Consider the following 26094-nt stretch of genomic DNA (forward strand, 5'->3'; position numbering starts at 1 on the left):
AAAGCTTTAGTCTGTCTTGTTTCCAGCGTGTAGTTTCGAGTTAAAAAAGGAATACATTAAATATATTATACATGACTGGACTGTGAATATTCTTGATGGACTCACTGTCTCTCCTGGGGATCCTGGAGGCCCGATGGATCCAGCATCGCCTCGGGGTCCACGCTTTCCATCTTCTCCCATGGGCCCTAAGGGACCTGGTGCACCATGGTCACCCTAACATAAATCCATACCCACTGAATCAGTTGACAAATCCTTAACCTAACCACCAAAATAACATCTAAGATGAACTTTTAGGGTCTTTATTTTGGGGTAGCTTTGGTCTTACCCGCTCTCCCTTCAATCCAGCCTCTCCCTTGAATCCAGGAGCTCCAACATCACCCTGAAGAAGAGTTTAAAACAGATATTTTAGGATAGAGAAATGAAGACTCACATGACAGGGAGAGAGAGAATTAAAAAAATGAGAGCTCATACCAGTTGGCCTTTTGCTCCAAGAGCTCCTGTTGAACCCTGGGGGCCGGGGGGGCCAGGGGGACCAACCATACCAGGTGGACCCTGGAGACCGGCTATACCCTGGTCAGGTGACAGAGCAGCAATAGATTAAATAAAGACCTTTATTGTAAGACATTTGTAGACAAAGATCAGCTGGTTAAAGAGCTTTGCTGCAATCACTTACCGCTGAGCCGCGGGGACCCAGAGCTCCATCCTGTCCTGACGCGCCCTGTTCAAAAACGAAAATATTAATTGGGAATGGTGGTAATGTGAGGCCAGAATGGGTCTACAGCTATTTTAGCAACAAGAATGATAAAGTACAACACCTGCTGTCCGATGGGTCCAGGTGGCCCGACACGCCCAACGTCGCCCCTTGGCCCCTGCTGTCCTGGACTTCCTCTGACCCCTGTCGGTCCCGCTTCACCCTACACCAGCAGGTACATTCAGGAAATATTAAAGTACTTCTAGGGTGACTTCAGTGACTCAGAAACATCTGTCACTTAGATACTAATCGAAGTGTGTCTGAGAATGAAAACAGACTCCTTACAATTCAAGCGTCAAATAATCTCACCTTCATTCCAGGGTTACCGGGAAATCCTGGTATACCAGGGATTCCTATTGGCCCCTGTGGTTAAAGGAAAGTATGTTTAATACTTAAGAAAAATCTAATCTGATATTTTGTTGACAATCTGGGTAAATGGTGCTCCAAATATAAACAAATGGGCTACTAAGAACAACTAGAGGATAAATGTAGTGGTGGTGATTGTTTTTGTGTTGTGTGTTGGTTTCTGTTTGGTTTTCACTGTTGTTCTAGCAGCTAAAGTTTTATTTTTTGCTGTACTGCAGTCACACTGAGGATAACAGTGGTTGGAGACCGCAGAGCAACCAAAATTATTATGATCGAGTGCAACAAAGCTGTGATTTTTTTGCTGGTTCAAAGACAGGGACTGGGTCTGTGAGAGCCCAGGTAAGTAACTCTGAGTTTCCTGTTACAGATAGGCTGATTCGATTAAGCTCAATCAACACCAACTATCCAACATTTACCATGGCAACAGGTAAAAAACTAGCGGGACCTCCATTTTAATCCAGTGGAGCAAGAAATAAGAAAAAAAAACACATCCCCAAGTTAATTCTTCCTAAACGGATACAGCTGGATGTCAATACAATTTTTCTTTGAATTACTAATTATTCAGACTGTCCACATGTACACCGGTGTTTTTCCCACTCATCTTGATGTTTTTTCCATTGGTAAATGGGATTTAGGTCACTGAAAACTGAGCTTAAAAAAAGAACTATGTGTTTATGTGTGGACCAACAAAATAGATTTTGTCTCACAACGAAGTTTGCACCGTGTTATTGTTTGTTGGCTCCTGATAGGTTAACATTTCTTGGGCTATATCGCCACCTGTTGGTTTGCCATGCTCTTGACGGGGCATGACAATTTTTAATTTGGATATGTTTTCCAAACATGGCCTCAACTTTAAGCTGACAGGGACAAAATGACTGAAGATAAAAACATCGCCAAATGCTGAAATGCTGTCAGAACACATTCAGACTCTTGATAATTTAAATTTAATTTTGTTTAATTTTCTCAATTTTCATTTAAATATTCAGGTTAATGTGAACAAAATTACAACACGACAAATATTAGCCACTGGTTAGTGTTTTATGATAAATGGACTGGTTCTTATATAGTGCTGTTCTACTCTACCTGAGCACTCAAAGCACTTTATACAACTTGCCTCATTCACCCATTCACACCCACTCACACAAGCACTTTTTCTACACAAGTGCTCTCTATCTTTGAGGTTAGTATCTTGTCCAAGGATATTTGGCATCCATATCAGAGCAGCCAGGGATCGAACCACCAACCTGATGTCTTCACTTTTAACAACAAACATTTGGATTTAAATACAACATCTTATTTTAACTTTGTGGATTTGATTTGAGGATTTATATTTAACATTAACACCACATATGGCTGTAAATGTGGTAATAAAAAATGTGCAGTTTAAAACAGGAGCCCCTTATCGAACAGATAAATTAATAATAAACCCACATTGTCCATTGATTGAGTTTCTGTCCTTTCGTTGATGACGGACTGATTATAAAGATGCTTTGGCTCAGAGTTTCCTTCTTCCTGTATTGGTTGAGTTTTGGAGATTTTTTGGAAAACTTCACTGTTCTGGTCTGTTTTTATGGAGTTTGGTTTGGTTTTCTCCTGTTGAGTGTATCGGTACTCTTGTCTTGTCCCCCTTTGCTTTTATCTGCTACCTGAGTTACTTTTCTTCTGTTTCCTTGTGTTTTTGTTTCTTTTTTCCTTTTAAGACTTCAGTTGGTTTGTTTTTTTTACTTACATCGTCCATCAGATTTTGCACTTTCATCCTGCGATTGGAAACAGCAACAGTATTTTTCTACTAAACAAATTAAATTAACTAATCTAAAGGGGTTTTTTTTAATAATGAGTAATATCATATATCCAGTATTTTGTCCTATGTGGTTTTTGTTCAGTCAAAACATGCAAATTAAAGATATTAACTTCTGCTTTCAAATCACAAGGGAGATTTTTCTCTATTTTCTGATGTGCTAGACACTAAAAAAAGAAGCATGTTAGAGGATTAAAATTATATTTTTATGTTTTGGAAAAATCTCAGGGTCTGAAAGGAGGTGTGTCCCTCGGTGTGGTCAGAAGAGTTGGAAAAAGTAGATTTAGTAGATCTTACCAGAGGACCTGGTTTACCAACATGGCCGGGTGTGCCACGTTTACCCTAAGAGAAAAACACAGATTAAGATAAATAACTTAATGTGGAAACATATCTTTGCATTTTTTTTTTCCTTTTCTTGTCATGTGGCTCAATTATTTGTCTCATACCACAGAGCCGGTCGTTCCGGCTCGGCCTCTTTCTCCCTGCATCCCAGGTGGTCCCTGAAACCAAAGATGGAGTCAGTATCTCTGCAGCAGACTAATATCCTCTCTTTTTAACTGTGTTTTTTAACTTACCACTGGACCAGGAGCTCCCATTGCACCAGGAGTACCAGAAGCACCCTGCAAATCATAGACACCGAGCAGTTATGCACAGATTGTGCAGCACATGTGACCGAAACAACCTTTCAAACGTGGAAACAAGTGATCAAATTTCTGTTTGGAGTTTGATTTTGGAGTTAATTTAAAAATCCTGTTTCATTCTGAAACTAAAACATGAGATAAATGCAATGAAGTGTTTGTTATGAAAATGTTATGTAAAATAGTGTGATTCCAGTTCAGCTGCTTGTAGTAGAGGCAACAACAATTCACACAAATTAAATAGATTAGCGTTCTCCTTATCCATACTGACTGTTTTTTCTCTAGTTTAGCCTTTTTTGTGTGTGTTCTTGACACTGCTGTGTGTACCAGAGACGGGCCGTTACACAAGTGAGGAGAGTTTGGTGTAGAAGGACAGAGCATCGAGCAGGAGGAAAGATATCTACTCCCGAGGAACAGGAGGAGCATCACATGTGCCCCACAAAATGACCCACATCGGGCTATTCGTGGATGTTTCTGACAAAATGTGTCAGGAGCAGACTTCAAGAGGTTGGCATGAGGTCAAAGAGTCCATTGATGTTACGTAACCCTCATGCCGCATGCTTAGGTCCCACTAAAGGCTGTTGGGACCTGCAATCACAGCCCAACGCTGTGCAGAAACAACAGAACTGGCAGGGCCATCACTGGTGCCCTGTTCTCCTCACTGATATGAGCAGGTGTGTCAGACGTATCAGAATCGTTGGCAAATGTTATACTTCATTTTTAAGTACCACCACCAGCAGCGGGCCTGCCAGTTCTGCTGTTCTGAGACAAACGTCAATCAGGCTGCACAATGGCTCAGGATGGTTTCTGCTTCCTAACTGGAAAAACTGACTTCCATAAAGTTTAACCTCCCTCACAGAACAGAACATTGGTCATACATGCTCTTTGCTTCAATGGGTCAATGGTAATTTCATCTAAACAGGTCAACATCTTTTTACCACCTTGATAGCACGAAGATGCATACAAGTGTACATCTGGGCATTTAACACTAATCCAGTACCAAATGAGTGCCGTGTGATTCAGTGAATTTGATATATTTACATACAGTACATTAGGGCCAATTTAGCCTCTCTGTTTCATCTCTCAGGTGATTGAGATGTAGCTGTCTAACTAAAAGTGTCTCTGTTTAAAGCTAAAGCACATAGACATTTACAGTCACTGGAATCACCAGCTAACTTCACAAGCTTGTATTTGGACACCGTCGAACCATTAAATAATTTTTTTTAGATAATTTAAAGCAACTGCACTGAATATTGTTCCTTTAAGACTTAAACTATAATTCCTACTATTCTCTCAAAAGTGAGAGTTAGCTACCTTCACTCCAGCTGCTCCAGCCTTGCCTCTTGGTCCAACAAGTCCACTGTGTCCCTGTTGTAGAGGTTTAAATTCACAGACTGGTTAGTTCTTGATATTTCATACATGAAAACTAATGAGTAATAATGAGGAAAAAGGACTTACTTTGTGCCCTCTCAGTCCTGGATTACCTGGAAGTCCTGGGAATCCTCTTGCACCCTGTATTCAAAAGTAATCACATCATTCCTGATCGCGTTTTCGCTCACTGTCTCTCAGATTAGAGTAGGTTATTGTATCACTATTATCATGACAATAGTAGGATTAAATATTTTTTGGCATGACAACTGGTTACCGCTGATCCTGGGTATCCTGGTTCTCCGGTTGCTCCTGCAGGTCCGGGTTGTCCCTGGAAAAGACCATCAGGTGGTTATGGAATAATTACAGATAAAAGAAGAATCCTCATCAGTATCTGTTACATGACTCACATCAAGTCCAGGTTTTCCTGGTGGTCCATCAGGTCCTCGATGACCCGGCTCCCCCTGCAGACACACACGTACAGTCACATTTAAATTTCACTCTTTAACATGTAAAGAAGCATTAGAGTTAATCCAAGATGAAGAAACAAGTGTACCATCAGTCCTGGATCTCCAGCTTCTCCAGGAATTCCTTGACCACCAGCAGGACCCTGAGCAGGAAAATTAAAGGTCACATTTTTAGGCACACTTCCTACAAAGTAAAACTAATATTTGGCTCTAAAACTTCATTAGAGATAAAGACTCACTGGTGGTCCAGACGGTCCTGGAAGTCCTCGTGGTCCTGCTTCACCCTGAAATGGCAAACGATTATGCACTGCAGTTTAAACTCTTCAAGCTTCCGGATTTTGCATATGTAAAATATGCAGTTTAAAAGTGCTCACCCTGGATCCTGTTAGCATTGCAGATGGACCCGACTTCTCGCTAAAACCCGAAGCCATCTGTGTCACCAGGTTACCCTACCAGGAAGAGGTTGATCCAAAATGAATCATTCATGGAGAAAATTTGATTTGTTTGGTTTTTTCTTATGAAATTTGCATTAACTAATTAAAAGAAATTGGAGAGCAGCTCACCCCAGGGTGCGAGGGATGCCCAGGTGGTCCCGGTTCTCCTGGATTTCCTGGTATACCGGGCTCACCATCAAATCCTGGAGGCCCTGGGAAACCCTGCAATTTGCATAGGTTAATGAGTGGCACCCAGAAGGTACTGACTGGTTACATGACCAGAAGCTTAATTCTGACATTTTGTTTGCAGTTTATGATTTTACTACAGTTATCCACATGTGAATAATGTGTAAATGTCAACGAGAGGGTGTGGTATCAGATTCGCTGCATCTACTTGAGGACTTTGAGGGCCTTGAGGTGCTTAATGCACCTTTATACTTGAAAAACTAAGAACCCCCCAGCATTCAGTAGCTGGCAGCTACTGAACACTGTTAGTAGCAACGACTTGACAAAATTATTTCCTGTGGGGCTTTATCAGTCTCTCACACTGTGGTGGAGGAGTATCGGTCCACGCTTGAGATTTTCATTGAGATTTTTGGTTGTTCATTTATGCACAGCTCTCTTAAGGTCCCATCACAGTATTTTAACTGGATTGAGGTCTGGACGTGGACTGGACCACTGCAGCACTTTGATTCTTTTCTTTTTCACTCATTCTGTTGTAGATTTGCTGCTGTGCTGTTAAGGTCAAGCTTTATCTGTCTTTTGTGGCTTGCTCAGATGCAGCTTTGCAAACCTAAACTGTGCTGGCATGTTTTTTCTTAGAGAGAAGAGGCGTTTTCCTGGAAACCTCTCCAAACAACCTATAACAGAGGCCTACAGAGTCTGACATGTAGCTCTTGGGTTGTTGCCTCATTTTTGAACCTGCTAAGGATCTGATGACTTTTATTACATCCTGATAAGCAAAACACTACAATCTTTACCACGACTGGCTATTTTATGCTACACTATTGAATGTTCATATTAAACAAACATATTAGATAAACTTTAAAACGTGTTTAAAGTAATACATGATTGCCAATGTTGTTTATATCTTTATCAATATCTGGCATCAGCCTGTCATCAACTTATTTGTATGTTAAACTGCTAAAGACTCACTACAGCTCACAAGCACACTGTGCTGCCCCTCTACAGCTGTCCAGAAGTCAGCCAATCAGAAGAAACTGACTAAAAGGAGGTGGACCTAAAGCTGGTCATACACTGTGCAATTTTTTCAGTCGCATTTCAGCTTCTGCTCAAACTGCACGATTGACTCGCAGGGGTTAGAAGTTCATAGGTCACGATGCAGGGTCTCACACACCGATGCTCTGATGTGACCTGAGTGCTCACCGTAAAATGAAGGTTATAACAGAAATTCTGTCGCTCACTCTCCCTCTCCGTCTTTCACTCACACAGACACACCACCACCATCAACTTTGCTAAATTGCAAATGAAAAACACTGATCAGGCAGCTGTGATTGAGCAGCAATGTAGATCCAACTATTTTCACGGTTGTTGTGGTCGTGATAATTTTGTGAGGCCACATTGAAAAGGCTCGGATAAGCTTGCCATAGTTCTACAAGTTGTGCCTCCATGGCTTGTGTCCGGATCACACGCTGCACTGCCGTGCTGCGCCGTCTTTTTCGCTGACATTTGTGTTTGCGCCTGCGCAGTGTGAGAAGCTGCGGTGACACCCTCACGATGGTCACGACCAAGCGATTGATGATCGGGAGCTGGTCGTGAGGTGTAGTGATGGGATTTCCGGCTCTTTTCAGAGAACCGGCTCTTTCGGCTCGGCTCACTAAAAAGAGCCGGCTCCTTCGGCTCCGAACCGGCTCTTCAGGGTGTTATGTTGCTTTAATTAATTTATTATTAACAATAATATAAAATTATGCACAAAAGGAATTACTAATGTAAAAAAGATTGTTTTATTTATATATGTTTATATATAAATATATGCGGCGGCCCCTAGAGACAAAAAACGTACAAACTCCAAAACACATTTCTAGCGTTAACTGAATTTCCAAAACAGAGCTACCTAGATCACTTAAATTACACAATTGAAAGCATATGTGTATTGTTTGTGTATTTATACACAAGCATTCATATATATTCAAATAATAAATAAAAAAATATGCTCATTTACCTGTTACTACCACACACCAAATCCGGTTGTTGGTACTTCCTGGCTTGTGTAGCCACTAAGTAACAAAAGCTCAACACTGCGCCTAGCATCCTAGAGCACTTCTGTTGTGTTTTGTACGTGTTTTGGAGTTTTTACGTGCTTCTGAGTTTTTACGTGCTTTGTCTCTAGGGGCCACCGTAAATATACTTTTATTTATTCACTCCACATAAAATGTAATAAATAAATCATATAATACAAAAACCAACTATTCACATTTCAACTTTTAACTATTTAAATTTTCAGCTTTTTCCTTTTAAACAAATTTAAAGTGAAACAACACAAAACACTACAAACCACAACACAATTAAATATAAATTAAAATATGAAAACAAAAAGAAGATGCATATTCTCTGTCATATGGACCTGCATGAATAAACTTTCTGAATCCTTTATCATCCACAACTGAAAATAGTTGTGGATGATTACTATACCATTCTAATGTGACGCTGTTGCCCCTGGCTCTCTTTCTCTCCCTCCCGCTCTGTTCCTGTGCTACTGTGAGTGTAACTACCGCCCCTCCCCCTCTTCCCAGCGCAAAAGCACAAGACAAGGCTCGCATGCAGAGTGAAGTGGAAAAAAAGTGCGAGAGAGAGGGTGAGAGAAAGAAAAAAAAAAACCCCACGGCTTGCGATAAGGAGCCGGCTCGCGTTGTTCACGTCAAAGATCCGGGTCTAAGAGCCGTGTAGTTCGCAACCGACAAATGACTAGTGAGTTGTTAATCGCTTCTCGTTACCCCACGTATACTACACGATGCACGAGACACAGACGATGAAGGCCAAAATCAGGCCGATCACCAAAACGGTCGCACGACTCAAAAATCGGCTCAAAATGGGGCAAAAAAATCGCACAGTGTAAGCCCAGCATTAAAGAGGCAGCACCTAAAAAACATCTTGTTTAACATGTTGATGAACTGCGGGCTGCAGTTGAAGTTGCATTGTAGCATTGCTATGTAGCATTCTCACCAAAACAAACAAACAGATTTTTAGTTATGATGTTGTGTTTAAATTAAACTATCCAGCAATTAAACATTAACTGTGGTAGTATAACAGTTGCAGGAGCTATTTTCTTTCATCGTGGACATCACCTCATAGGTCCACTAGTTCCCTGTGTATTGGTTTCAACTTACCCGTCTGCCTTTAAAGCCTCTTGGTCCAGGGCTTCCCTGAGCCCCTGGAGGACCCTGAGCAAAGAGAACAAGCCATAAGAGCATTGAAACATTGGTCACTGTCTAATTACTGGAATAATCATGCAGTGAAAATAGTATACACTGTAAAAAAAATTATAATATAAAAGTATTTTGCTGTGTATTTTACAGTTCTGTACTGTTCTTCTAGTCTATTCACATAATAGACTTCAAATGTAAATTAACGTAAAATCACTGTAAGTGTCATAAAACATAATTTTCTTGTTTTTTAAATGTATCTGTCTGTACATATGCATATTTAGATTGTTAAAATACATTCACAAATGTATCATAATTTCACAAATATTTGTCCGTTATTTGAAAGATTGAACTGTTAAATTCAAATGTAATGCTATGGAAAAATATATAAACTGATTCTTATGAACTTTTTTACATCAAATAATAATTATTATTTTTGTTATTTATGGCGATCGTGGCTCAAGAGTTGGCAGTTCGCCTTGTAATCAGAAGGTTGCCGGTTCGAGCCCTGGCTCAGATACTCTCAGTCGTTTTGTCCTTGGGCAAGACACTTCACCTACCACCTACTGGTGAGGGCCAGAGGGGAATTATGAAGTGGAATTGTAAAGCGCTATGAGGGTCTCAAAAAGCGCTATATGAATGCAATCCATTATTATTTAAACCAACTGTTAACTGTATATTTCTGTACATTGAAGTATTATTATTCGTATTGCCGCATTCATTGACCTTGTTTATAGGTAAGTTCATTGTTTAATCACATTAAAATGTTCCTAATTTAATGTTTAAAAGCACTTGAAAAAGGCAAAATCGCATGTAAAATTAGGGCAACAAACTGTATTGTCATTACTGGAAATAACCGTATTTTCATGAGAAAGTTATTTTCTGTTATTTTCTGGTATTATTTCGGCGCCCCAGCTGACGGAATATTACTTTTTTCTTAGGATTTTTTTTTTACGGTGTACATGAAAGCATTTGTCCTGGTAATTGTAATAACACATGCTAGTATTGCATTTTGCTGCCCTCTACTGTGACTCCAGTTATCATGTGTAATACTGTGACAGCAAACAGAAAGATAACAAGGACAGACAGGGGGATGAAAGAAAGAAAAAAGCTCACCGAGGGTCCTGAAGGTCCAGGAATCCCCACCACCTTCACAACACAAGAAAAATTAAGTTCATTAAATGAATTATTAAGACTTTTATCTAGTCATAATTAATTAAAAAAGTTAAATTTATATGCAAAGTGCACTAACGCCTAACTTTTTCCTTTTACTTACATATGGGATGTCTCCTGGTTCACCCTTTTGCCCCTAAAAATAAAGCCAAGCAACACTTTTTAGTGACAATGTTCCCAATTTAAGATATTTTTCTTAACTGACTGTATGACTTACCTTGAGGCCCATAATTTCTTGGGAAAAAAAGAGAAAAAAATATTTTTATTTATTTTATTTTTCACAATTTATGTAGTAAATCTTACCCTTTAAAGAACCCTTTAAATAAAGATAAGACATAAAATAAAGTATCTAAGTTTTATAAGGGGTGTAAATCTAACACAAAGTGACCATCTCTCTTCTGGATGCAGGTAAATCTGTCTCACCTATCATCCTGCTGGCACTTGCGAAGTTGTCGCACACAGGGCAGCACTCTCCCGCGGGCGTGACAGCCTTCTCACAGTTTGACAGGACCTCGCACTGTATCTCATCACAGACAGTGACGCCGTTGTCACAGACGCACACGCGACAAGGTTCGGGTTTCCAGATGTCATTGTGATGGTAGACCTCCCCATTGACTTTGCAGTTTTCCTCCTTCTTCTCATCTGCAGCTGCAAGAAAAACCCCCAAAATGGCTCAAACAGATGGACAGACAACCAGGAAATTCATTTACACATTCTTGGGAGCAACAAACAACCGTGATCTCCTTTCCTTCCCCTGTACACATAAAGTCATAAACAATACATCATCATAACAGCATTTGCTTTTTTACATTATGAATTAGAAAATTTTAAAAATTCGATTTTTCATTTTATAACATACTCATTGTTGTGGTATGGACTGAAGTTCCATTTACAGACAGGGGCGTCACCAAGGGGGGGTCTGGGGGGGCACTGGCCACCCCCGGCAAGACTGCGAAATATTGGTAATAATTTCAATAAATGTGAACACAATAGAGAGGAAGAATCTTTAAAGTGCTGGTTGGGACTGCCAATCAATCAGTCAGTCAATAAATTAAAACAGATAATTATGGATTTAAAAATGTTATTTGGTTTTCATATGTACCTATTTTTCAGTGATGTCAACTTTAATATCAGGAAATTAACTAGACATATAATTATTTTCTGTCTCTCTGTTCTATAGGTTACTTATTTTATTTATAGGTTAGGTTGCTTTTTTTTCAAGTAACCTATATTTGACAACAGATGTGCCAACCCAATATTTTTTACTGGCCCTCATATGGCCGCCGCTATGAAAAAATTCTGGCGGCACCTCTGTTCACAGAGCACCCTTGTAGTTTCACTGATCACATTTTTAAAAGTTTTTTAACGAGTTTTTGTTGGTTTTTTTTTTTCAGGCTAATTTCAGCTAATCAACACATATTTGATCAAAAACTTGTTGCGGGGGGACCAGCAAAAAATTTCTGCCCTGGGGCCTCATTAAAGGCTCGTCCAGCCCTGGATCAACCATATAGTAAATTATATTTTCAATCACATAAAATGGACTTTTTACCTGTTGCGGGGTCTGTACTGGGAATCAATTTTGAAGCTGCAGTCAAGCACACAGGGCAACACTCGCCCTCTGGGGTCACCGTTTTTTGGCAGTCACCGAGGTCCTCGCAAACCACATCCTCACACATGACGGTCCCCTTATTGCACACACACACCCGACATGGCTCTGGGCTCCACATGTCATTGTCAGCATAGACTTTTCCATTTTCTGTGCAGGTGTCTTCATGAAAGAGAAACTCAGTTAGTATGTGCTGCAACGGGCTGTCACTGGATTTTAAAAAAAGGATCTACATTTTAATGGAAATTCCCACAACTTTGCAAATTTACTGGAAAACACACATTTTAAAAATAAAACATACTCATTTATGAATCCATACTGTTGGGTTCCTTCAAAAATACAGTCAAAAAATGTAAAGTATGTGTGTTTTCTAGTCCTTAAAATACCAGCATCTTACTCTAACATGCATGAATCTCACGACCATGCCCACAATCATCATTCTGGTGCATCATTAAGCCGAACTTTGTACTTAGAGCAGCAGAAATACATCATCACAGATGCATGTAAAGAAATTATAAAAAAGCATTAAACATGACAAAGACGATGTTGATTTCCCAGAGGAATACACCTTATTTGTTGAATAAGTTACTTTCTCAGCTTGTTTTTTTTTTTTGGGGTGTGTGGCAGTAAAACTGGTCGCAGCTCCCTTATTTCTTCTAAGAAACACAAAAGAATGAAGCTACCTCCAAAGTTTTTATTGCACACATTTAGTTGAGAGAAGTGAACTTATCTGGCAAAAACTTCATGTATTCCTTTTGCAAACTGAAAGGGAAACTCGGTACAGGTTCAAGAACAACATTTCACAGTGGTGTGCAGAGGACGGAGCTTGAAAAGGAGGGCATCGGGCTGTAAGAAAGAGCAGAGTACCACTGACGCCGGGACAAATGTGCAGGTTTCATTCCAGTTTTACCAGTTTGAGTGACTGAGCACACAGGACAGCACTCGCCCTCTGGGATCTCTGCGGTCTGGCAGTCACCTATATCCTCACACACCATGTCCTCACAAACCACCGTCCCCATTTCACACAAACAGACTCGACACGGCTCTGGGCTCCATATCTGATTGTTGGAGTAGAGTTTGCCATCCGCTGTACAGGAATCTTTATGACAAAGAACAGCAGCTGACTTCAGTATCATTTTCTGTGTCAGCTGTATATAATATAGTAGCTAAAAGACCATTAAAGCATCATTGTGGATTAGTAGTTTATGGGTTTGCACTTTTGCTCTGCCAGTTTTACTGAAGAAAGCAATATGATCTCCCCCTGCTGGTAAAGCAACTTCTGCCTGTGTGTCCATTTCAGTTTTTGGAAAGGCAAAGCATAAAATGTACACAGTGGACTGTGTGTCTATTTTGCCCTGTTACTGGGTTGCAACACAGATGGAGCCATGAGGCAACTTAAAATGCCATTACAGAGGACCAGTTAAACTCATTCCCAGCTTTCTACTTTCACTCTGTGACACCATCAGACTAACATTCTGTGTCACAGTTCATAAAGAGTTTTATTTATCTCATACTGGCCCGTTATGTAGCCCCTTATTTCATTTTACTGCCTTTTACTGATCCCACCTTAAATGGCCACTTTCTTCTGTTTGGACAACTTCTGGGAAAACAGCCAAGGGGCAGCACCCAATGATTATGAGCAACTTCCTACTACTTCCTGTACTTTGTTAAGACAAGTCTGCTCATCGGTAAAGTAGGATACTTTTGAAAACTAACTAGTCAGAGCAAGAAAACTGAGTGATTACTCTAACAAAGTAATCACATATTATTTGAAGTCTTGATCATTTTTAATATGAATGTATGCCGCAGTATTTTGAGAAAAAGCACAAAAAATTCTCCTTAAGTGTATGGAATAATTATGCTTAATTCAAACAGTTTGAAATGGGAACTTAACTGTGTTTTACTGACCCTCCATCGACCCCAACCACCTCCTTCTATGTGCATAGTCACTGTAACTTTGTTAACTCAGTTCCACCTTTGCCCCCCATCATAATTACTTGATTCACAGTCTCTGTCTTCCACTCAATATCACTGCATTCCCATAAGCACTAGCTCTGCTCTGTGTTTGGGGCCAATTCTCACAGGTCAGCATGCTAACACTCGTTACACTTACTGAAAGTTAGCAAACAGACATTTTTTTTAATAAAATCCCTTTTAAAACGTTCTTTGTTTTAATCTCATTTAGCCCAGACTTTATCTCACTACTGATGAACTCTCCTTCTAGAAAAACCTCAAGCTACCTGTTAGCAATAAAACAATTTTTACAAAATTACTTAATAAATTGATGAAGTACTTCTGGACTTCCTTTGACTTCTTGATACGCATTTATGCAGTTTGGATGAGGTGATGTCTTAAGACGTTTTACATGTATTTCTTTGTTCTTTTTCAGTTATTAATTTCTTTCAATCATATGACCTCTATCTTCTTTTGAGCATGTGACCCTGGAGCATTAAGTGAATAAGGTCCCAGTCACACAGCCAGACTGGTCAATGACCATTGGTCATCTACTGGCCATGATGGAGAAGAATGTATTCCCCGACTGGCTGATGAAAAACTCATTGTGACCAGTTTGGTTGTTGGCAGTTTGGGATTTGTCTCAAGAGACTAGCTAATCCTGGAGTAGATGTAAAATTGTGAAAAGTTGCACACAAATGGAGACAATTCACCATCAAAGTAAAAGTTGTGCCTTTTTTTTAGTTTCTCTACTTTTCAGCAAGTAGTCAACAATTGGTTGTACTCAACTGTGGATCTTCCATGCAAACTTGAGGCTGATAACATCGAATGCAATTGTAACTAGGTTTTTGGTGTTGCTGATTTCAATTAATGACTGCCATCCAGCAACCAGCCGCCAGCAGGTGAGGAAATACACATTTTTCTGGTGGCAGTATCCTGTCCATCAATAGTAAAATAAGTTAACTGTAGTTAAAAAAACAAAACAACAGAAGCAAATGTGGGTGCCTTATTCTTGCATTCTACCTGAAGGCCACAAGATGGCGATAGCTCTGATTGGGCGAAAAAATAGATTGACTGCAGTGCTTTACTGCTCACTCATTGGTTAACAACTTGCTAATGAAAAGTTTTGACACATTTGGTTATTCGCAACCAAGATAGCAATGGTGGAAACAGGACGTCAACAACCAGCGAGTGACGTCACAGAGGCAACGTCCATCTTTTATACTGGTTTTGATCATAACCAATACAGAGGAAAACTCAAGCAATACTTAGAGGACCTCTATGACTTGAGAATTTTTGTCTTTCCTTTGGTTTTTTTGAATTCCACTAACAAAATGTTCAATTATTGTCTCTGTAGTGCTGTGAAGATGTGCTGTAGTAAATAAAAAGGGCCATAAGGTCGTGATTCGCAGCACACAGGACAAATCACACTTGTTATAAGAATACCACAGGTAATAAAAAGTGGGAAAGCAGTGTGGATATTTATGGAACAGACATCCCAGTGTTTGAATCTGTCCAACATGAAGCTCAAAATATTTATTACCAGTTTTATTGTCCGTGTTCGGAGGCTGTTGCGTGGCTGCTGAGCACGCAGGGCAGCACTCGCCCTGAGGCGCCACAGTGGTCTCACAGTCGCCTAGCTCTTCACACACCACCTCCTCACACACCACAGTCCCTGTGTCACACACACAGACTCGACACGGCTCTGGGCTCCATATCTGATTGTTGGAGTAGGTCGTGCCATTTTCTGTGCAGGTATCTTCATGAGACAGAACAGCAGCTGCATGAGTATCGTGGGTGAGTCCCTTTCAGCCCGTACGACATTGTGAGGGTTTCATCAATGAGACACAGTTTTTGCCCTCTCTAGTAAGTTAGGAATCCAATGTAATGGTTTCTAGCAGATTTCCGCAGTTTCCCGTAGTTTGCAAGCAAGACAATGACTTGTCTGCACTTGCTAACTACTGGCTGAATTGCAGTTACATTTTAAAAGTGTAAATGGTGAACAATCACCTTCAAAGTAAAGGTTGTTTCAAAAGGTCAACTTTTACTTTGAAGGTGAATGCTCTTCAGTTTTATTGCCACTCATTCCCAAGTTGGCCAGTGATTTCAGATGAGTTGCTGCTTCCCATGAAAACTGCTACAGACCAAGGCAATCATAAGGAGTTTTCTGGTGCAGCAGCCTCTTTGTGACCGATTTCATGGCAATTGCCATCAGCCTTCACCATCCACTCGACAACTACAGCCATTCATCCATTCATCTATTAAATATCGCTTATCCAGTTAACTCATCTGAAGGGAAAGACAAAATAGGTCCCAGCCCAATCAAGTGATATAATCTCTCCAGCGTGTCCTAGGTCTGCCTCTGGGCCTCCTCCTGGTAGGATATACCTGGAATATGTCAACTAGGAGACGACGCAGGATGTTGGAGGCATCCTGGTTCCTGCCCGAACCACCTCAACTGGATCCCTTCAATGTAGAGAAGCAGTGCTTCTACTCCGAGCCCCTCCCAAATGATGGAGCTCCTAAACCTATCTCTAAGGGAGAGGCCAGCCACTTGTATCCCTGACCTCATTCTTTCATTCACTACCCAGAGGTCATGACTACTGCTGAGGGTAAAGACTTAGAATGATGGTAAATCAAAAGCTTTGCTTTTATTGCTCAGCTCTCTTCTCCACAACAGATGCTTACTTACTTGAGTACTTGGGGTGGTGGTAACTCATCCCGATCCTGGTGTGGAGACTGACTGACTGACTGACATGGGAATATAAATTTTTAGGGGTCGCAACTGAGGTCATTCTGTGGCCTGGGCCTAACATAGCTTGCATGTTTTTAGGCTGTGGGATGAACTGGAAGTACTGCAGAGAACCACACAGACAACTCAACTCAGGAAGTCCTCAGCTGGCTAACAGAGGCCTTCTTGGGTGCTAAGCACTGTAACAGTACATCACTACAAAATGCAAGTAGATGTTTCCACAATTTAGATTTAAAAGTTTTTTCCAGATGTGAGTAGCATAGCAGCTAAAAGCAGCTTCAGCAGATTTGGCTCAAACCACAAATTGACCAGAAACAACTGAATCTGTTTTCCTGCCAGCAGCTTTGTTATCATATCACCAGCTGTATACAAAAACACATTGTACTGAAAACCTCACAATGACCAGCTGAAAGGGAGCTGCAGGTGGATTATATCCCCATACTGAAGGTAGAGCTGCAGTGGTTTACCTGCTTTAGGTTCTGTCGTGTGAGTTGAGCACACGGGGCAACACTCGCCCTTTGGAGTCACCGCCATCTGGCAGCCACTCAGCTCCTCACACACCTCGTCCTCACACACTACAGCCCCCGAGTCGCACACACAGACCCGACACAGCTCTGGGCTCCATGTCTCATAGTTGCGGTAGACTTTTCCATTTTCTGTACAGCTGTCTGAGTCAAGCAGAGCAGCAATCAACATCTGGAGAGGTATGTGTGTATTAATATTCTTTAAATCAACCACAGAGAGAGGGTATTTCTTCTGGAGCAGTAGATCTACAGCAACACAAACCCCGTCTTTAATGTGATGTATATTAATCCATCAGGATGCACCAGCTGCCCTTTAAATAAGAGTTAATTTATTCAATAGATATGTAAAATGGAGGCAGTGCTGTTTGGGATATAGAATAAGTGCACTCTGCAGCACTTTTTAATTTCTCTAAACTGCTGTGTGAAGGTTAATTAAAAATCACCCTACATGGGACTCAGTCCCATGTAGGGTTGTGGAGAACAGCACCTTATCTACAAGGAGAGGTACTACTGTACTGCAGTGTCTTTACTTTTTTTTTTTTTTTTTCAATTTAAGGCAATATAATATCTAAAATAATCAAATTGACATGAGTTCAGTGACCCTACCATGTACTGTAAAACCTCACAGCCTGAACAAGAAATGTTCAGTGTTTTTGCTATGAGGTTACAGGAAGAGTCTCTCCTCACTGGTGTGGGAAATACAATAGGAAGACCACACCAACAGGACGAATGATTCACTCACATTTCTTACTAAAAATATATGGATTTTAAAACTTCTTTAGGAGCATGTGGCGCCCAGCAGACTCCAATTTTCTCAACAAAAAGCAGCAGTGAACCCAGCGCACCGTGACTCGCACAGAGCAAAATGCTTGTTACCGTAATTATGATTAAATCCTGTCAAAGCTGTTTAAGTCCTTTATCAAAGCAGCTTTTCAGCAAGTTTCAACCTGAGCAACAGTGATCTTTGAAAGTGCACCCACCCAACGTCAGTTAGTACCGGCCACTTTATTAGGTACACATTACTAATTACATGGTTGGAGCGCCTTTTTCCTTCAGAGCGCCCTTAATTCCTTGTGCCATAAAAACATTCTTCAGAGATTTTGGTCCACGCTGAAATATCACAAACCTCAAATCATCTCAAACTGGTTTCTTAAAGATGACAAGGAGTTAAGTGAACTGTAATGGCCTCTACAGTCACCAGATCTCAAACCAGTAGAGCCCCACTGGGGTGTGATGGAACAGGAGATCTCTCAAATCTCTGAAAAATATTTCCAGCACTTTGTTGACTCTGTGCCATGAAGAAGCAGTTCTGAAGGCAAAAAAGGTCTCAACTGGGCACTATCAAGGTGTACCTAATAAAGTGGCATATCAAAGGATATAAAAACTACCCATCAGTATATATGTTTTTTTCCCCCTCAGGTCAGTAAAAGTAGATCGTTTGGCAATAAAACTCTGTGAAGGAAAAATCGATTTAAATGTTGTGCATATTTTAAAACAGCCTGCAGGGGGCGACTGTGGTTGCATAGAAGTCTCAGCTTCCTTAGTAAACCGTTTCCTGATGAGTTTCGGGGCTCAGGTATTCAGGTACTCAGGTCAAACTGAATAAAGCATGAAACTCATTATGGTCTTTAATTGAGTCCGAAAGAGGACAAGCCAGTATATGCTCATTGGCTAACAGAACTTTAACCACACCTCAGTAGCCAATGAGCCAGTGACTATTAGTTTTGTGGTTAGAGCCTGTTTGTTGTGACAGGTTTCAAATGCTCAGCTTGAGGTTTTATGTGATGTCATGGTGCCTTCATCCATCTTTTACATACAGTCTATGGACAGTGCAAACTACAAAGATGTCTTTTACCTTTAAAGTCAGCTAAACATAAACGGAAAAAAAAATTGATTTCAAACTGAGACACTTGATCTTAATACTAAGAATCTCCACGAACATCCTTCTCCCTCATGACAGACACTTTCAGGTAAATTGCTTCTGAGCAGTCAGTGACTAGACTGTGGTTGAATTTGACAGCTTCTGGCTGCATGCGACGATAAAAGTGTCTGTATGCAAGTATGCAATCATGTCTGCAACAGCGACGTCTCTTGTCACTCAATTATATACATAAAGCAAGGCCAGACGTGTAGTTTTCATGTCAAAAATCTATCAGCATGTCAGTTAATCAGGGGCTAAAATATAAGGTGAAAGGAGCCTGTTTAAATATTGTAATTTAGAAAAATGACAGAAAACAGAGCTGCCTCGTTCAGCAGCAGGTCCTGGGGGTAAAATAAACAAAAATGCACTTATTTTCAGAACCCTCTTATTTAAGTTTTTTATACCTACATTGACCCAAATAAATTTTCCTTGAATTAAATGTACATGCCAGCACGTATTAACATATTTATGCAGTGTAAGAGGGCAGATTTAGGCACTTTCATCCTGCTGGCCTTGGATGAAGCCGTGTCCCTGCCATGAAATCATCCCAAAACAGTAAAAACATTTAAAAAAAAAAAAAAGGGGGGGGGGGGGGGGGGGGGGTACAAATAGCCACCTGCTGCAGGCTTTCTGAGTGCATTTTAATCCTGGCAGTTTAGTGACATCCCTAAGCACTAATTATGTGGTAGAGCCGCTCCCCACCAGAGAGGCTGCTTCTTGAATGCAGCAGTTATTTCAGTGGAAACCACAGCAGCTGTATTATTATACGTTGGGCTCAGAGGCTGTGGTTTCACTTTATTTGGGAGGTGCCACACCCGGAGAAACCTCCTGCCATGAAACCTGCTTCACCCTGTAGCTGCAGCGTCTTTACCAAGCAGAGCTCTTAATACCAGTAATTAACGCTGGTATTTAATCTGCAAAAGCTCATTTTTCTTCATCACTTCTGCAGATAAAATGTAGTTTTTTTCACTTAAACTTTATACTGCAGACTTTATACTCTTGGGCAGTGCCTCAGCTATTTTTATGTGATTATAGCTTATATATACAGTACAGCATGAAGTCAATTATCATGACTAGCTGTGGTTTTCTTTTCAGCTTTCCACCCATGCTTTCTGACTACAGGCTTAGTTTTTAAACCATATTCAGTTCGCAAAAACAGGACTTCCGACTAGAGATTCACAAAGTGAGGGATGAGTCATGTTAAGATGATTTATGATATGAAAAAGGAACTGTAATATTGTTCTTTACCATTTATTAAAACTTATTTCAATAAATAGGATGGGAAGGTGATATAAAATCAGTCTGTGCTAATTTCTCATACTTATTTTACACCAACAGTCAATATTTTGATGACTTTTTATTTTACTTTTTTCATCTGAATACTTTCTCTTTTAAAGGTTCAAAAACAATGAAAATGATTGAAATGGAGAAATCCAACATTACAAACTTGGTTTCAAGAGTAACCAGGAACAGTCCTGAAGGCTATACCTTAGATTTAAAGGGTCACAATAAAGAATCCCAATCCACACACTGCTTAAAAAATCTATAAGAACCAGTGAAAAGCAAACATGTGCAGAAACTTGCACACATAAGTAAACTAAGACTTGCTGATATTGATAGTATGGAAGTTTGTTTCTGCCACTAGAAAAAACAAATCAGATCAACTTACTTATGAGTAAGTTTCCTGAAAGTTTCCAGAATCTAATCCAAAATTTGACCTAGAGATCTCACATAGGATACCAGCAAAATATAATTTCATTTGGGATAGCAGTAAAGAATTCTGATTCTGATTCTAATTCTGAACAAGCGTGTGGCCAGCATCATAAATCACACAGTTCATTCATAACAACTCATATACTGTCACATATGTATTGTGACAGTAAATGTATATGCATTTCAGCTAGAAATGACTTGAAATGACTTGTGAACTTCTCTGCTGTAAGGAAACAACAGAAATTTCAGTTAAAAATGGAGGATAAACCCACAACAAATTTACAGTTTGTAGCTGCACAAAATTAAACTTATTCACAGATTTACTTTAATCTTTACTTTCTGTCAGATATTTATGCATAACACCTACCTCGTTTCAAGGTCATATGCACCGAGAGCTTCCAAATAACTCGTGAACCTCTTTAAAAGTTAGAATAACTCTCATGCTAAATAAGCTAATGACACCAAATAGCTTAGCTTTACATATACTTTACATATACTCTGGAAAAGGTAGGACTGTAACATAAGCAGTCCACCAATAAAGATTAGACAAAGTTACATTCACCTGTTATAGATTTATTTTTATATATATTTTGTTGAATCTGAAATGAAAAATGTTAATTACACTTTTTAATTTGTATGCTACACTTGACGCTGGGGTCAGCCATGTTTAAGCAGCAATTCGACCGTCTGGAAACTAACAATAACTGACTCAGTGCAAAGTAAGCAGGAAACCAGAGAATACACTGCAATGCTACGCCACCTTTTTAATTATGTTGCTGAGATTAAGGAGAAATCTTATTGTCTGTATGTTAAACTGAACATATAGACTTAGTTTAGCTTAGCACACAGACTGGAAAAAGTGAAATGTGATAAAAGCCTAATTTTGGTCTAAGCTAGCAACTAGAGGAGATGTAAGGTACGCTTAGATGTTAGATGTCTCGTTAAGAATGAATTGTTTACTACTGATGATGCTACAGCTAGCTGTTCATTAGCAAGATAGTGTTTAAAGTTAGTAAAATATAAGTATTAGCCCCTCTGAGGCTAATTAATGTTTTATATTAAAATAAAATTTGTTTAATTAGCACAAAAGTCAAGAAACTGCAAAAAAGAAAGTTTTGCAGAGATTTAAAAAAAATTAGATGAAACTTGTAAGTTAGTAAGTCATCTAGCCTGTTTGTTGACTGAAAACAAAGCTAAGCAGCTGCCACAATTAGCTTCATATTTTGGTATTTGTTATAAATTATGTTGTCTCAAGCAAAAAAATTGACATGTGAAAATTGTCAAAACTATTCAATTTTACAATTAACATTTGAATGCCCCTGTCTTTATAGTTTAATAATTAGCAGTCTTCAAAGAATTTCAGGTTACATATCCATGTAAACCTTTGCCTCTTGGCTCTAAACATGGTTATGACTTATTCACTTTTTAATTATTCAAAAATTACCCTAAATATAATTTCTGGTCTAAAGTGATACTTATCAGGCCATAGCTGGAGAAAATGTCATACATAAACATTACTGTTAAAAAAAAGAAAAGAAGGCAGATTCAGACCGAAAAACAGCTGGTGCAGATATTTTGAGGTTGTTGTTTATCCCTTTGCAGCATGAATGCTTCAGTGGAGGTATAGTTGGATGAAAGTAAGAGATGCATATTTCATATTCAGCATAGTCTTAGTCTGGGTGTGTCTTGTCTGCAACTGGCCTGAAGTCTGACCAAAATTAGTGGCCTTCTTTTGTCCATTCCATCCACAAGGCCACATCATTATAGCCGTGGCACTCCGAACCCCTTCATTCAGCCTCGACCTCGCACTGAAATAGCCCTGTGTGCTCTTTAAGTGTGCACTGCAGCCTGTTGGGGGGAAGTATTTTTGACCCAGGATCACATTTACTCAGACATTTAATTTTAGAAATGAGCCACATCTCCATCTTTGAGAAATCCTCACAAATTTTGTCATTTCAGTGTCAAAGCTTTTTATCAACTTCAAGACTTTCAAACAGTTTCAGTTTAGCTTCTTTACTAATCGTCACCTGGTCAGTGGCTTGTAGCAGCTTTCCCTGAATGGTGTCTCATTAAGGCAAGATAAGCCTTTCTGGTGTTGGTTGTGGGTGTGAATTTAACCTTTCATCCCTAAACCACAAGGCCAGTGCGGTCTGAGCTTTAGGAGGCAGAACATCCCAGTTTAACTTTACAGGACAACCACATTCTGAAATTCTGAAATAAATAAATAAATAAAACGTGGATATAATGGGGGGGGGGGGGGGATAACACGGAATATGAACATAAAAGTTTCATAAAAATACCGATTAAAGTGTTTTCAGAAGCCTTGTTGAATCATGAAAAATCAGAAGGCAAGAAATCAAAGGAAAACATTGTTATTATATAAGAAAAACATGAAAACCTTGATCAATTAAGCACATGAACTGGTGATTTTATAAACCTGTTATCAGAACAAAAGCCCACAGAAGAACAGGAAGGATCCCTATCAGGTATCAACACGGAAAGCCAATCAGAGGACAGCAAAAGAAGTCATAACTTGGTGGATATCGCTCACCATTCTTAGTATCTTCTTGGCAGCTCACGGCGATCACCTGAACCAAGGTGAGGGCCAGGCAGACGATAATCCTAGAGTGCAACGAGGGGCCCATGTCTGCATGCCAGACATGCAGCGTCCTCACACACAAATCGCTGTGCAAGAGAGGAAGTCAGCGAGAGCACGACCCCGAACTACAGAATCCAGACTGAAAAATCCCAAATATCCCTGAGTGCAACACGGCTCCTGGATGAGCGATTACTGCAAACTGAAAGGAGCTCCCTCTTCAACCCCCCCACCAACACCTCCTTCTTTTACTCTCTCTCTCTCAAACTCCCTCCCTCTCTTTAGTCTCCTCTATCATCATCATTTCTTTTTGCTCTATTTCAGGGCCACCCTCCTCCTCCTACTGCATTTGCCTTGAAAGATGGCATAATTAAAGGCTGCATGAAATTAGTCCATTTGAAAGGCTGATGAAAGAAGATGGGTTGGACGGTGAATCTGAAGAAATTTCTTTTGAAAGCTACAGTTGAGCGCTGCGCATAATTTGCAGTTTGTTGCATGAACATTTTCCTTGAATAATCTGAGGCTTAAGAACAAGATCTGCAGGAGAGTTCGCTCTTTTTGTTCCCTTGCTACTCTGCGTGAAAAGGGACACCTCAGCTCATAGAAGTGGTCTGTTTAGGAAAAACGTCTGTGAGTTTGGGGTGTTCTTCAGTGGCCTTTGGTTTAACAGCCAACAAAGTTAATGTTCTAGCTGATAATATACATTTTCTTTCACTTTGGGGTTGCAGAAGACAAAAGCAGCTGGGGAAAGAGGGCGGCTGGGTCACGGTGAGGAGGAAGTGTAGTAATAAACAGAAGCCCCAGGTACACCACCAACCCGTTCATGTGTCTAACCGTTTTTCCCCACTCGGCGCCACACCCGCCGAGGGTCAAACTCTGGTAATTGGTGATTCTGTTCTGAGACATGTGAAGCTAGAGACACCAGCAACTATAGTCAATTGTCTTCCAGGGGCCAGAGCAGGCAACATTGAAGGAAATTTAAAACTGCTGGCTAAGGGTAAACGTAAATTCAGTAAAATCATAATTCACGTCGGCAGTAATGACACCCGGTTACGCCTGGTCCCCTCCCCAATCAGACCAGGAGTGACATGTTTAACCTCATGTTCTCCTTAAATTGCTGGCTGTCTGAGTGGTGTCCCAGAAACATGGGCTTCATAGATAATTGGCAAACCTTCTGGAGGAAACCTGGTCTTGTTAGGAGAGACGGCATCCATCCCACTTTGGATGGAGCAGCTCTCATTTCTAGAAATATGGACAAATTTATTAAAACCCCCAAAATATGACTATCCAGAGTTGGGACCAGGAAGCAGAGTTGCAGTCTTACACGCCTCTCTGCAGCTTCTCTCCTCCTGCTACCCCCCCAAAAACCCATCTCCATAGAGACTGTGTCAGCTTCCAAAAAGACAAAAAACAAACTAAAAACCAGCAACAAACAACTTAAACTTAAAAAATCACAAAGAAAGAACAATACAGTATCCACATCTGAACCAAAGAGTAAAACAGTGAAATGTGGATTATTAAATATTAGGTCTCTCTCCTCCAAGTCTCTGTTAGTACATGACTTAATAATTGATCAACAAATTGATTTACTCTGCCTTACAGAAACCTGGTTGCAGCAGGATGATTATGTTAGTTTAAATGAATCAACACCCCCGAGTCATTCTAACTACCAGAAATCTCGAAGCACAGGCCGAGGGGGCGGTGTGGCAGCAATTTTTCACACCAGCCTATTAATTAATGAAAGACCAAGACAGACTTTCAATTCATTTGAAAGCCTGATGCTTAGCCTCGTCCACCCCAGCTGTGAAACTCAGAAACCAGTCTTACTTGTTATCATCTATCGTCCACCTGGGCCTTACACAGAGTTTCTGTCTGATTTCTCAGACTTTATATCTAATTTAGTTCTGAGCTCAGATAAAATAATTATTGTGGGTGATTTTAACATCCATGTAGATGCTAAAAATGACAGCCTCAACATGGCATTTAGTCTGTTATTAGACTCAATTGGTTTCTCTCAAAATGTAAAAGAACCCACCCACCACTTTAATCACACTCTAGATCTTGTTTTAACATATGGCATAGAAACTGAATATTTAACAGTGTTTCCTGAAAACCCTCTCCTGTCTGATCATTTCCTGATAACATTTACATTTACAATAATTGATTACACAGCAGTGGAGAGCAGACTTTATCAAAGTAGATGTCTTTCTGAAAGTGCTGTAACTAAGTTTAAGAATATAATCCACCCACTGTTATCATCTTCAATGCCCTGTACCAACATAGAGCAGAGCAGCGATCTGAACGCTACCCCAACAGAGGTCGATTATCTTGTTAATAATTTCACCTCCTCACTACATACGACTCTGGATACTGTAGCTCCTGTGAAAACTAAGGTCTCTAATCAGAAGTACCTGACTCCGTGGTATAATTCTCAAACACGTACCCTAAAGCAGATAACTCGTAATCTGGAGAGGAAATGGCGTGTCACAAATTTAAAAGATCATCATTTAGCCTGGAGAAATAGTTTGCTGCTTTATAAGAAAGCCCTCCGCAAAGCCAGAACATCTTACTATTCATCACTGATTGAAGTAAATAAGAACAACCCCAGGTTTCTCTTCAGCACTGTAGCCAGGCTGACAAAAAGTCAGAGC

General features: G+C 40.1%; 1 protein-coding gene across 1 annotated transcript in view; it reads right to left on the bottom strand.

Moving 5' to 3' along the window:
• Positions 1–17385, bottom strand: part of LOC146608132 (uncharacterized) — a 28683-nt gene extending 11298 nt beyond the window's left edge. Inside the window, exons 1-24 of the mRNA XM_085348650.1 lie at positions 17157–17385; positions 12895–13083; positions 10802–11026; positions 10596–10612; positions 10482–10514; positions 10322–10354; positions 9170–9223; positions 5952–6044; positions 5763–5837; positions 5628–5672; positions 5478–5531; positions 5332–5385; positions 5199–5252; positions 5012–5065; positions 4868–4921; positions 3491–3535; positions 3362–3415; positions 3213–3257; positions 1061–1114; positions 816–914; positions 674–718; positions 472–570; positions 326–379; positions 106–213 (exon numbers count right to left, since the gene is read on the bottom strand). Coding sequence (XP_085204776.1) covers positions 106–213; positions 326–379; positions 472–570; positions 674–718; positions 816–914; positions 1061–1114; positions 3213–3257; positions 3362–3415; positions 3491–3535; positions 4868–4921; positions 5012–5065; positions 5199–5252; positions 5332–5385; positions 5478–5531; positions 5628–5672; positions 5763–5837; positions 5952–6044; positions 9170–9223; positions 10322–10354; positions 10482–10514; positions 10596–10612; positions 10802–11026; positions 12895–13083; positions 17157–17385 — 1866 coding nt within the window. The remainder of the gene's footprint in view (positions 1–105; positions 214–325; positions 380–471; positions 571–673; positions 719–815; positions 915–1060; positions 1115–3212; positions 3258–3361; positions 3416–3490; positions 3536–4867; positions 4922–5011; positions 5066–5198; positions 5253–5331; positions 5386–5477; positions 5532–5627; positions 5673–5762; positions 5838–5951; positions 6045–9169; positions 9224–10321; positions 10355–10481; positions 10515–10595; positions 10613–10801; positions 11027–12894; positions 13084–17156) is intronic.
• Between the last annotated feature and the right edge of the window lie 8709 nt (positions 17386–26094).

The sequence above is a fragment of the Diplotaxodon limnothrissa genome, linkage group LG23 (genome assembly GCF_057381915.1).
Source record: "Diplotaxodon limnothrissa isolate DT_005_m linkage group LG23, D_limnothrissa_male_GT1.1, whole genome shotgun sequence".
Classification (NCBI taxonomy): Eukaryota; Metazoa; Chordata; class Actinopteri; order Cichliformes; family Cichlidae; genus Diplotaxodon; species Diplotaxodon limnothrissa.